General features: G+C 39.0%; 1 protein-coding gene across 9 annotated transcripts in view; it reads left to right on the top strand.

The window, feature by feature from the left end:
* ABCB4 (ATP binding cassette subfamily B member 4) overlaps nt 1-11,265 on the top strand; it is a 72,001-nt gene extending 60,736 nt beyond the window's left edge. For all 9 annotated transcript variants that reach the window (XM_035698460.2, XM_035698459.2, XM_025471496.3 and 6 more), the window contains 4 exons: nt 3,160-3,357; nt 5,048-5,254; nt 10,450-10,596; nt 11,004-11,265. In XM_035698460.2, the coding sequence (XP_035554353.1) occupies nt 3,160-3,357; nt 5,048-5,254; nt 10,450-10,596; nt 11,004-11,228 (777 nt within the window). In that variant the 3' untranslated portion in view covers nt 11,229-11,265. The remainder of the gene's footprint in view (nt 1-3,159; nt 3,358-5,047; nt 5,255-10,449; nt 10,597-11,003) is intronic.
* The last annotated feature ends 2,365 nt before the right edge of the window (nt 11,266-13,630 follow it).

The following is a 13,630-nucleotide window of genomic DNA, read 5'->3' as shown; positions in this document are numbered from 1 at the left end:
GAACTGGATATGGAATTTAGGTAACAACTCTGTTTTTTTGTTTGTTTGTTTTGTTTTTGTTTTTTTATAAATTTATTTTTTATTGGTTCAATTTGCCAACATATAGAATAACACCCAGTGCTCATCCCATCAAGTGCCCACCTCAGTGCCCGTCACCCAGTCACCGCCACCCATCACCCACCTCCCCTTCCACTCCCCCTAGTTCGTTTTCCAGAGTTAGGAGTCTCTCATGTCCTGTCTCCCTTTCTGATATTTCCCACTCATTTTTTCTCCTTTCCCCTTTATTCCGTTTCACTATTTTTTATATTCCCCAAATGAATGAGACAATATAATGCTTGTCCTTCTCCGATTGACTTACTTCACTCAGCATAATACCCTCCAGTTCCATCCACGTTGAAGCAAATGGTGGGTATTTGTCATTTCTAACGGCTGAGTAATATTCCATTGTATACATAAACCACATCTTCTTTATCCATTCATCTTTCGATGGACACCGGGGCTCCTCCACAGTTTGGCTATTGTGGCCATTGCTGCTATAAACATCGGGGTGCAGGTGTCCCGGCGTTTCATTGCATCTGTATCTTTGGGGTAAATCCCCAACAGTGCAATTGCTGGGTCGTAGGGCAGGTCTATTTTTAACTCTTTGAGGAACCTCCACACAGTTTTCCAGAGTGGCTGCACCAGTTCACATTCCCTCCAACAGTGCAAGAGGGTTCCCTTTTCTCCGCATCCTCTCCAACATATGTGGTTTCCTGCCTTGTTAATTTTCCCCATTCTCACTGGTGTGAGGTGGGATCTCATTGTGGTTTGGATTTGTATTTCCCTGATGGCAAGTGATGCGGAGCATTTTCTTATGTGCATGTTGGCCATGTCTATGTCTTCCTCTGTGAGCTTTCTCTTCATGTCTTTTGCCCATTTCATGATTGGATTGTTTGTTTCTTTGGTGTTGAGTTTAATAAGTTCTTTATAGATCTTGGAAACTAGCCCTTTATCTGATACGTCATTTGCAAATATCTTCTCCCATTCTGTAGGTTGTCTTTTAGTTTTGTTGACTGTATCCTTTGCTGTGCAAAAGCTTCTTATCTTGATGAAGTCCCAATAGTTCATTTTTGCTTTTGTTTCTTTTGCCTTCGTGGATGTATCTTGCAAGAAGTTACTGTGGCCGAGTTCAAAAAGGGTGTTGCCTGTGTTCTCCTCTAGGATTTTGATGGAATCTTGTCTCACATTTAGATCTTTCATCCATTTTGAGTTTATCTTTGTGTCTGGTGCAAGAGAGTGGTCTAGTTTCATTCTTCTGCATGTGGATGTCCAATTTTCCCAGCACCACTTATTGAAGAGGCTGTCTTTCTTCCAGTGGATAGTCTTTCCTCCTTTGTCGAATATTAGTTGACCATGTGGTTGAGGGTCCACTTCTGGATTCTCTATTCTGTTCCATTGATCTATGTGTCTGTTTTTGTGCCAGTATCACACTGTCTTGATGACCACAGCTTTGTAGTACAACCTGAAATCTGGCATTGTGATGCCCCCAGCTATGGTTTTCTTTTTTAATATTCCCCTGGCTATTCGGGGTCTTTTCTGATTCCACACAAATCTTAAAATAATTTATTCCAACTCTCTGAAGAAAGTCCATGGTATTTTGATAGGGATTGTGTTAAATGTGTAAATTGCCCTGGGTAACATTGACATTTTCACAATATTAATTCTTCCAATCCATGAGCATGGAATATTTTTCCATCTCTTTGTGTCTTCCTCAATTTCTTTCACAAGTGTTCTGTAGTTTTTAGGGTATAGATCCTTTACCTCTTTGGTTAGGTTTATTCCTAGGTAGGTATCTTATCCTTTTGGGTGCAATTGTAAATGGGATTGACTCCTTAATTTCTCTTTCTTCAGTCTCATTGTTAGTGTATAGAAATGCCACTGACTTCTCGGCATTGATTTTGTATCCTGCCACACTGCAGAATTGCTGTATGAGTTTTAGCAATCTTGGGGTGGAGTTGTTTGGTTTTTCTATGTACAGTATCATTTCATCTGCGAGGAGGGAGAGTTTGACTTCTTTGCCAATTTGAATGCCTTTTATTTCTTCTTGTTGTCTGATTGCTGAGGCTAGGACTTCTAGTACTATGTTGAATAGCAGTGGAGAGAGTGTGTTGTTCCTGATCTTAGGAGAAAGGCTCTCAGTGCTTCCCCATTGAGAATGATATTTGCTGTGGGCTTTTCGTAGATGGCTTTTAAGATATCGAGGAAAGTCCCCCCTATCCCTACACTCTGAAGAGTTTTGATCAGGAATGGATGCTGTATTTTGTCAAATGCTTTCTCTGCATCTATTGAGAGGATCATATGGTTCTTGTTTTTTCTCTTGCTGATATGATGAATCACATTGTTTGTTCTACGAGTGTTGAACCAGCCTTGCATCCCGGGGATAAATCCTACTTGGTCATGGTGAATAATCTTCTTAATGTATTGTTGTATCCTATTGGCTAGTATCTTGTTGAGAATTTTTGCATCCCATATAGATATGGGTCTATAATTTTCCTTTTTGGTGGGGTCTTTGTCTGATTTTGGAATTAAGGTGATGCTGGCCTCATAGAACGAGTTTGGAAGTACTCCATCTCTTTCTATCTTTCCGAACAGCTTTAGTAGAATAGGTATGGTTTCTTCTTTAAACGTTTGATAGAATTCCCCTGGGAAGCCATCTGGCCCTGGACTTTTGTGTCTTGGGAGGTTTTTGATGACTGCTTCAATTTCCTCCCTGGTTATTGGCCTGTTCAGGTTTTCTATTTCTTCCTGTTCCAGTTTTGGTAGTTTGTGGTTTTCCAGAAATGTGTCCATTTCTTCTAGATTGCCTAATTTATTGGCATATAGCTGCTCATAATATGTTTTTAAAGTCATTTGTATTTCCTTGGTGTTGGTAGTGATCTCTCCTTTCTGGTAACAACTCTTTGTGATGTGACTCTGTCTAATCTAACTTTTACCCCCATCTCCTATCTTCATTTTATATAACAAAGCTTGCTTTCAGTATTAACTGGTGCCAACACTTAGACTGACTAGGAATTTTCTGTTCCTCTCTTACCATCTTTGGTAAAGCTTCTGTGAAATACTTCTTATTCCAATAATTATCAGACCAATTATAATAGCAACATTAACTTTTTTTTTTTTTAGGATAAATTTGAAGGAAATGTGACATTTAATGAAGTCATGTTCAACTATCCCACGCGGCCAAAAGTGCCTGTGCTCCAGGGGCTGAGTCTTAAGGTGAAGAAGGGCCAGACGCTGGCCCTGGTCGGCAGCAGTGGCTGTGGGAAGAGCACAGTGGTCCAGCTCCTAGAGCGCTTCTATGACCCAGTCGCTGGAACAGTGGTAAGCACACTTGCTTAAGTTAGTACCTTATTTAAGGCTTTATTTAAAGTGGCTACTAAACCAGTATTTTTTAAGATTTTATTTATTTATTTGACAGAGAGAGAGAGAGAGAGAGAGAGCAAGCAAGCACAAGCAGGGAAAGTGGGAGTGAGAGAGGGAGAAGCAGGCTCCCTGCTCAGTAGGTACACAATCCCAGGGTCCTGGGATCATGACCTGAGCCGAAGGCAGATGCTTAAGTGACTGAGCCACCCAGATGTGCCCCATAAACTATTATTCTTATACTAGAAAAACATTGGAAAAATTAAGGCCTATAATCCTGTTTGATGCAATGACCACATTCTAAAAAACCCAAACTGGTACCCATACTCAGGCAAATACATGGGGACAGTAGTATAGAACATCTAGAGTATAGTTCAGAAAATACTGAATATGAAGCTAACCTCCACCCTGCTGTAGGCCTTTAGAGCCATCCTGATCCTCCTAAGTAAATATCCACTTCCCGGTTTGTAAAGGTAAGCCACGAATTCTGGCCAGAATTCTAGGCAGACACCCGGGACAGGCTAATACCTTCTTAATCCCTCCCTGCTCCTTCTGCCTAGCCTCATCTCTTGAACCCTGAACTCAAGGCTCTTTGACTTTACCCTCGTCTCTGGCCCTTTTATACTTAGCTTTCATTAGTGATTTTCAGGTATCTAGCTCCTGGCTTTCTTCCATGAGTGAACACTTGGCTCTTACTGATAATGCCTGCATCTCCCATTGCCTTGCCCTAGGCACCCACTGACCAAGCCCTAGGAGTCCATCCCCATTGAGATGGTCACCAAAATGTTAATCCTTGTGTAATTAGCTCTTTTTGGGAAATCTTCTGCTTCCACTATTGAAACTACTCTATAGGTATTATTATAGGCAAACCAGCTTGTCAGCACTCTGTGCTAATACTATGGTAGAATTTCTTTCTTTGAGAGAGAGTAATTGAACTTGTTTCTATTCCTTCACCCAGAAGGAAGCTGAATTCTCAGTTGATATATCACAAGACTCCTCTAGAAGAAACATGCCTCCTGCTTAAACAACAACAACAAAAATAATCAAAACTACCATCAATAAAACTATGCTTTCAAAGATACTGTCCTTTGAGCTTGTTCACTTTCCATTGAACTCTTTTCCTCAGTGCTGTCAAAGAGAAATGGGAGAAGTTTAAAGCTAATACTTCTTGGGGAAAGGGGTGGTAGAGGGGATAGTGATAGAGGAAGGACAAAAAGTAACCAACTTTGAGAATCTGGGGTCATGCTAACAATCAGCATTTTTATTCTGGTCTGCCTAGAGGAGGGGAATAAAGTCCAGTTGAAAGGTTGGAGTCATTCTGGGCACTGTAGATATGAGTAGGATACCTAATTGCAAATGTTTTAGAGGCAGGAGAAGAAGGGTAGATAAAGACAAAGAGGAATGTGGAAAGACAGGGCCAAATGTGCTACTGTCTTGCCAGTGAGATAAAGGATGGTCTAATCACCATAAAAATCATTTTGTTGGCCTCCAACACTGTAATAATTGCTTAGAGGTTGTGAAGCTTGGTATTTCCCAAACCAATGATACCCACATGTCACAATGTTCCAAATGGTTAATCTGTTCATTTAGGATTTAGTTGTTTTTTTTTTTTTTTAAGCACTTCTTACAGTTTGTGGACTTTGGTTTTCAGCTCTTAGATGGTCAAGAAGCAAAGAAACTTAACATCCAGTGGCTCAGAGCCCACCTTGGAATTGTGTCCCAGGAGCCTGTCCTGTTTGACTGCAGCATTGCTGAGAATATTGCCTATGGAGACAATAGTCGGGCTGTCTCACAGGATGAAATTGTGAATGCAGCCAAAGCAGCCAACATACATCCTTTCATCGAGACCTTACCCCATGTAAGTTAACTGTAATTTATTAGGATGAAATAGCAATCAACTACAAACTAATTTCATCCTCAAAAACAATTTCCAAAGTTATATACCAACAAAATCTTATAAGAAGACTTGTCTATGTAGTGGCACCAGGACCTTGAAGAAAAAACTGAACTGCATGAAACCAAGTTTTCCCTATTGCCAAATGAGAATATCAGGCATCATGTTTAGAGCTTATAAATGTAGTGAGAGGCCAATGAGGTGGTATTAATTGTAAGCACCATTTATCTCTGGTTGCAAACTGGTGGTTGTGGGCAGCATTCAGATCGCAGTCACATTTAATTTATCCATTATGGTACTTGTGTTTTTAACTATTTTATTTTGAGATAGTTAAACTTTCACATGCAGCTGTAAAGAACAGAGATTGTATGTCCCCTTCACCTAGTTTCCTGGTGCCATCTTGCCAAATGGTAGTACAATATCACCACCAGGATACTGACCTTGATCAGATTTACTGAACTTGATCTGATTACTGATCTTATTCACACCTCCAGTTTTACTTGTAGTCATTTGCATATATAGTTCTTTGCAGTGTTATTGCATGTGTAGACTCATGTACTCATCACCAGTCAGGATACGGAATGTTTCCCTTACCACTCAGATCCCTCATCTTGCCCTGCTACAATATACCCCTCTCCCTTTTGTCCTCATTCCACCCAACCTCTGGAAACTACTAAGTGTTCTCCATTTCAGTAATTTTCTTTTTTTTTTTTTTTTTTTTTTTTTTTTTTAGATATTTGAAATACAACTTTATTCTGATTCTAAACGAAAAGGAATGGGAATGACAGTGACAAACGAGATTTCATTTCAGTAATTTTCTACTTGAAGATGTTATTATTAAGCACACATACAGTATATAACCTTTTGAGGTTAGCTTTTTCCACTTACCATAATTCCTTGAAGTTTTTTTTCTTAAAAGATCTTATTTATTTATTCATGAGAGACAGAGGGAGAGAGAGAGAGAGAGAGAGAGAGAGAAGCAGAGACATAGGCATAGGGAGAAGCAGGCTCCCTGTGGGGAGCCTGATATGAGACTTGATCCCAGGATCCCGGGATCAACCTGAGCCAAAGGCAGACCTCCAACTACTGAGCCACCCAGGCATCCCTGAAATTCTTGTTTCTATAGTTGGCTCTTTTTTACTTCTTTAGTGGTATTATTTTTAGTAGGATGACTAAGATTGGATGATATGGATGTACCATTATTTGGGTAACCACTCACCTTTTGAAGTGTATCTAGGCTATTTCTAGTTTTTTGGCTGTTAAAAGTAAAGCTGCTGTAAACATTTGTGTACAGGTTTTATTTTTTTAATATTTTATTTGAGAGAGAGAGAGAGAGCACATGTGATATAGAGCATGAACAAGGGAGAGGGATAGAGGGAGGAGAAGTAGACTCCCCACTGAGCAGGGAGCCTAATGCCTGGCTTGATCCCAGGGTTCTGGAATCATGATCTGAGCCAAAGGCAGATGCTTAATGGACTGAGCCACCAGGTGCCCTGTGTATAGGTTTTAGTGTGAACCTGAGTTCTTATTTCTCTGGGATGAATACCCACAAGTGCAATTGCTCTGGGCCTTGTGGTAATTGAAGAATGGCTGTGCCATCTTACATTCCTACCAGTAGGTATGAATGACACTTTCTCTGCCTCTTTGCCAACATTTGCTGTTGTCATTCAGACAGACGTGCAGTAAAGTTCATTGTTGTAGATTTCTTAATGGCAAATGATGTTGGTATTTTTAGAGAGCACAAGCTTGTATGAGCAGGGGCAGGGCGGGGTAGAAGGAGCAGGAGAGAGAATCTGAAGCAGGATCCATGTTCTGCTTGTTTTTTGTCCACTTTCTGATTTTTCTCTAAATGTTGAATTTTGAGATATATATATATATATATATATATAGATAGATAGATAGATAGATAGATAGATCAGTCCTTTGTTAGATATATAGTTTGCAAATACTTTGTCTCAGTTGATAGCTTGTTTTTTTATCCTTTAACCGGGTCATATGCAGAGTCAAACTTTTTAATGTTGATAAGGTTCAATATAATTGAATTTACTAACCACAGTTACGACAGAGTCCAAAGAGTGCAGTAACCTCCTTATCATGGTGATTAATTGTTCTCTTCTGAAGATCTACTGTGTTGTCTAATTGAACAATTCAAGTAGAGCGTCCCAGAAAAAAACCACTTGGACTCCCGCTCTGGAGTCTAGCTGGCGGCTCCGAGCCCTGCCAGGGGCCCCGACTCGGCCTGCCTCGGCGTCCCCTGAGAGGCCTGAATTCTGCTCGCAGCTTCATTACCACTGGGCTGGAAACATCCTTGGGTTGAGTGTTTTGTTTGGGAGTTATTTCACGAGGGCCTTTTGAACAGTAGTGTCCCAATGAAGTACTAGATATTATTTATGTAAGAATGAGCTTTTTGTTTTTTTTTAAACAATATCCTTTCAAAATTTCTAACTACTTTGTAACTGCATGACTTAACCTGGTGATAAAAGCAGTTATTAAAAGTCTACCTTTTCCAAAAAAAAAAAATCTCTTTTGAGAGATTTTGATTTTATTGTTTCTATGGTTCTTCAGCTGGGCACTTGTACATAAAAACATTCAGGTTTCCCTCTTAAAACACTACTTTTAATTTTCACAAAAATGTTGCACAGAATTCGTCTTGCATAGGTAACTTCAGCCTACAACTTGAACACTTATAATCCAAAATATTAACATTCTTCATATAGGGAGAAAAAAGCACTACTCGTGGTTTAAAATAACAGAAATCTGTCATAACTCAGTATCATAATTGTAAGAATTTGAATATATTCTAAATCAAATCATATCCCATGGAATTTTACCACACGCAATAAAGCCTGACATATCCTTTTATAGACTACTTTTGGTATCAAATATAAGAACTCGTTGCCTAGTCCTAGTTCCTAAAGAATTTCTCCATTTTTTTTCCTTAAAGTTTTAGGATTTTACATTTTAGTCCCTGATCCATTCTAAGTTCATTTTTTGTGCAAGGTTTTTATTTCTTGTTTCATTTTATTCCTTTGGTGGGGGCATATACTCTCCAATTTCCATGGTCCCTAACTCTCCCTTGTTAGCTTCTTATAGCTGCTATGTCTGTAGCCAAAGTGCAGTGAAGTTAATATGGATTTGAAAAATAAGGAAAAGTTCAGTGAAATTTTTCTTTAGTAGTTGGTAAAGGTTAGTCCAGCAAAGATTATTTGAAACTGCTAAAAGTGATGGCAGGGATCATTGATCTTGTGGTATTCATTTAGCATCTAAGGTTCCACTGAATCAGGAAATGAATCTTAACTTGTACTGCTGTATTCTGCTGTAATTAGCAGTCACACATTCAACCCCTTCATGTTGGGTAGCCTTACCCTTAACAGGGAGTCATTGACCTCAGTCAAGGATAGGATTTGATTAATAGGAAAACTTAAAGGCTTCGGCTCTTTACTTATATTGGACTTTAGCAGACTGATTCACATTACTGCATAAGTCCTATGGTAGTTTTTTGGGCTTCTATTCATTCTATACTTTTTTGGCCTAGAATGTTCTTTCTCATGATCCTGTTTCTCAAATTCTGTACAAAGGTGTCTTCTTTTCTTTTTTTTTAAATAATAAATTTATGTTTTATTGGTGTTCAATTTGCCAACAAACAGAATAACACCCAGTGCTCATCCTGTCAAGTGCCTCCCTCAGTGCCCGTCACCCATTCACCCCACCCCCCGCCCTCCTCCCCTTCCACCACCCCTAGTTCATTTCCCAGAGTTAGGAGTCTTCATGTTCTGTCTCCCTTTCTGGTATTTCCTACCCATTTCTTCTCCCTTCCCCTCTATTCCCTTTCACTATTATTTATATTCCCCAAATAAATGAGAACATATAATGTTTGTCCTTCTCTGATTGACTTACTTCACTCAGCATAATACCCTCCAGTTCCATCCACATTGAAGCAAATGGTGGGTATCTGTCATTTCTAATGGCTGAGTACTATTCCATTGTATACATAAACCACATCTTTATCCATTCATCTGTCGAAGGACACTGAGGCTTCTTCCACAGTTTGGCTATTGTGGCCATTGCTGCTATAAACATCGGGGTGCAGGTGTCCCGGCGTTTCACTGTATCTGTATCTTTGGGGTAAATCTCCAGCAGTGCAATTGCTGGGTCATAGGGCAGGTCTATTTTTAACTCTTTGAGGAACCTCCACACAGTTTTCCAGAGTGGCTGCACCAGTTCATATTCCCACCAACAGTGTAAGAGGGTTCCCCTTTCTCCACATCCTCTCCAACATTTGTGGTTTCCTGTCTTGTTAATTTTCCCCATTCTCACTGGTGTGAGGTGGTATCTCATTGTGGTTTTGATTTGTATTTCCCTGAAGGCCGGTGATGCGGAGCATTTTCTCATGTGCTTGTTGGCCATGTCTATGTCTTCCTCTGTGAGATTTCTGTTCATGTCTTTTGCCCATTTCATGATTGGATTGTTTGTTTCTTTGGTGTTGAGTTTAATAAGTTCTTTATAGATCTTGGAAACTAGCAAAGGTATCTTTTCTTTCGTACATTTCTCCTTTGTTTCTACCTTATCTCCATAATTTCTCTTTGCTTCTTCTGATCTTTCATAGCATGTTGAATATACTACTAATTTGGTACCTACTGGACCTTACATTGAATGTTGCACATCCAGTTTTTCTCCTTGAATTATAAATTTCTTCAGGGCAGGAATTTTTGTATTTCTCCATTTTTGTATTTCTTACAGTTTTTAGTGTAACAGCTATTCAGTACTTATGAAGGAATGAGTTTAGTGAAAGAGAATAAACTAGGCTCCATGTAGGTCCTATGATTATCTCAATTAAATTATTTCTATCTAATCTTTTGAGGATGCCAAAGATCAATTGGCATCATGAGAATGATAGGAATTCCAGAATTCAGTGCTCAAATTTCTGTTGCAGAATACCACTAAGAACTAAGTTTGATTCTGAAAATGATTATTGTATTACCTGGAAAAAATATTAAATGGATCACTATGTGGCTGTTATAGTAACTTTTGTTTCTAAATGCTTTTTCCTATATAAGTAGAACTGTCAAATATTAAGAAATACACATTTATTCAGTATACCATTAGTCCTATACCAAGTCATGAGGACTTGTTTAACTTAACTAATGGCTAACTTGCAGAAATATGAAACAAGAGTGGGAGATAAGGGAACTCAGCTCTCAGGAGGTCAAAAACAGAGGATTGCTATCGCTCGAGCCCTCATCAGACAACCTCAAATCCTATTGTTGGATGAAGCTACATCAGCTCTGGATACTGAAAGTGAAAAGGTGGGGTCTTTCCACTCTTGTTCCATTTAATTTGTACAACAGAAGTTTTTTGGTACTGTCAACCATGAAAAAAATTGAAATTTTCTGTTTATTTTGGAGTTAAACTTTTCCTATTCTAGTATTTTCCAAATTTTGTAAAATATTACTAATTTCATAAACTAATAAAAGCATTCAGAAGAAAGCTGCATACCTCCATATTTTTAGCACATTAACTAATAATGAAAACTAGAAAATAAAATAACAAAAGGGAACTAGTAAGATGGATTGTGGACAGAAAATTTAGATACTTGTGATTTAGTGTGAGAATTCATTTTTATAATAGGAACTAACTGTAGACTATAATGCTATTTATGTAAACACATGCAAAATAAAAGGTAACATTTTTTTCTGTGATGATTTATCTTTAGATTGTCCAAGAAGCCCTGGACAAAGCACGAGAAGGCCGGACCTGTATCGTGATTGCCCACCGCCTGTCCACCATCCAGAATGCAGACATAATAGTGGTGTTTCAGAATGGCAAAGTCAAGGAGCATGGCACGCATCAACAGCTGCTGGCTCAGAAAGGCATCTATTTTTCCATGGTCAGTGTCCAGACTGGAACACAGAACTTAGGAACTCTTGCTATATCTTAAAAATAAATACAAAATAAAACTTTTTTTCTGACTTAAACTAGAAAGCATCTTTCACAAATCATCAAAAACTACAGGTTTATCTTATTCTATATCAATATAGAATATCCCATTTGGTGTTGATAAGATAGCATCTGAAATTTAAGAGTAAAAAGTGATACCTGTCTTGTTGAGGTATAAAAACAGCAGCCTACCTCTTGAATTGGAAATGTAAAGAGAAAGGAAAGTTGAGATATATTAAAGCTGTAGAACTAACAAATCAGAGACAGGTAAACTTCTTCTGGTCCTGAAATAGTTGGGTAGATGACAGATTGGTGGGAGTAATTTTCACAAGAACAAAGGAAAACTATATTGTTTCATTGCCTACTCTTTCCCTTGCTGACTTTTCAAAATAATTTTTGGGGAATGGAGGTTTTTTGTTTTGTTTTCATTTGTTTTTATTGGAGTTCGATTTGCCAACATATAGTATAATGCCCAGTGCTCATCCTGTCAAGTGCCCTCCTCAGTGCCTGTCACCCAGTTACCCCAACCCCCCACCCACCTCCCCTTCCACAACCCTTTGTTTCCCAGAGTTAGGAGTCTCTCATGGTTTGTCTCCCTCTCTAATTTTTCTCACTCAGCTCCCGTCCTTTCTCTTATAATCCCTTTCACTATTTCTTATATTCCCTATATGAGTGAAACCATATGATGTTTGTCCTTCTCCGACTGACTTATTTCACTCAGCATAATACCCTCCAGTTCCATCCACATTGAAGCAAATGGTGGGTATTTGTCCTTTCTGATGGCTGAGGAATATTCCATTGTATACATAGACCACATCTTCTTTATCCATTCAGCCGTCAAAGGACATCAAGGCTTCTTCCACAGTTTGGCTATTGTGGATATTGCTGCTATGAACATTGGGGTGCAGGTGTCTCGGTCTTTCACTGCATCTGTATCTTTGGGGTAAATACCCAGTAGTGCAATTGCTGTGTCCTGGGGTAGCTCTATTTTTAACTGTTTGAGGAACCTCCACACAGTTTTCCAGAGTGGCTGCACCAGTTCACATTCCCATCAACAGTGCAAGAGGTTCCCCTTTCTCACATTCTCTCCAACATTTATTGTTTCCTATCTTAATTTTCACCATTCTCACTGGTATGAGGTGGTATCTCATTGTGCGTGTGTGTGTTTTTTAAAATATTTTATTTATTTATTAATGAGAGACACTGAGAAAGGCAGAGACACAGGCAGAAGGAGAAGCAGGCTCCATGCAGGGAGCCTGTTGTGGGACTCGATCCTGGGACGCTGGGACCACACCTGGAGCCATCCAGGTGCCCCCTCATTGTAGTTTTGATTTGTATTTCCCTGATGGCAAGTGATGTGGAGTATTTTCTCATGTGCTTGTTGGCCATGTCTATGTCTTCTTTGGAGAAATTTCTGTTCATCTGCCCACTTCATGATTTGATTTTTTATTTCTTGGGTGTTGAGTTTGATAAGAGTTTTTATAGATCTTGGATACTAGCGCTTTATCTGAGATGTCATTTGCAAATATCTTCCCCCATTCTGTGGTTGTCTTTTAGTTTTGTTGACTGTTTCTTTTGCTGTGCAGAAGCTTTTTATCCTGATTAAGTCCCAGCAGTTCATTTTTGCTTTTGTTTCCTTTGCCTTCATAGATGTATCTTGCAAGAAGTTGCTGTGGCCAAGTTCAAAAAAGGTTATTGCCTCTGTTCTCCTCTAGGATTTTGATGGATTCTTGTCTCACATTTAGATCTTTCATCCATTTTGAGTTTATCTTTGTGTATGGAGCAAGAGAGTGGTCTGGTTTCATTCTTCTGCATGTGGATGTCCAATTTTCCCAGCACCATTTATTAGAGACTGTCCTTTTTTCCAGTGGATAGTCTTTCCTGCTTTGTCAAATATTAGTTGACCATAATGTTGAGGGCCCATTTCTGGGTTCTCTATTCTGTTCCATTGATCTATGTGTCTGTTTTTGGGTCAGTACCACACTGTCTTGATGATCACAGCTTTATAATACAGCCTGAAATCTGGCATTGTGATGCTCCCTGGCATTGGCTTTCTTTTCCAATACTGCCCTGGCTATTCAGGGTCTTTTCTGATTCCATACAAATATTATTTGTTCCAACTCTGTGAAGAAAGACCATGGTATTTTGATAGGGATTGCATTAAATGCGTAAGTGGCCCTGGGTAGCATTGACATTTTCACAATATTAATTCTTCCAATCCATGAGCATGGAATATTTTTCCATCTCTTTGTGTCTTCCTCAATTTCTTTCACAAGTGTTCTGTAGTTTTTAGGGTATAGATCCTTTACCTCTTTGGTTAGGTTTATTCCTAGGTAGGTATCTTATCCTTTTGGGTGCAATTGTAAATGGGATTGACTCCTTAATTTCTCTTTCTTCAGTCTC

This window comes from Canis lupus, chromosome 14 (assembly GCF_003254725.2).
Source record: "Canis lupus dingo isolate Sandy chromosome 14, ASM325472v2, whole genome shotgun sequence".
NCBI lineage: Eukaryota > Metazoa > Chordata > Mammalia > Carnivora > Canidae > Canis > Canis lupus.
The sequence above is the reverse complement of the archived record's forward strand: the minus strand, read 5'-3'. Positions and strand labels throughout refer to the sequence as shown.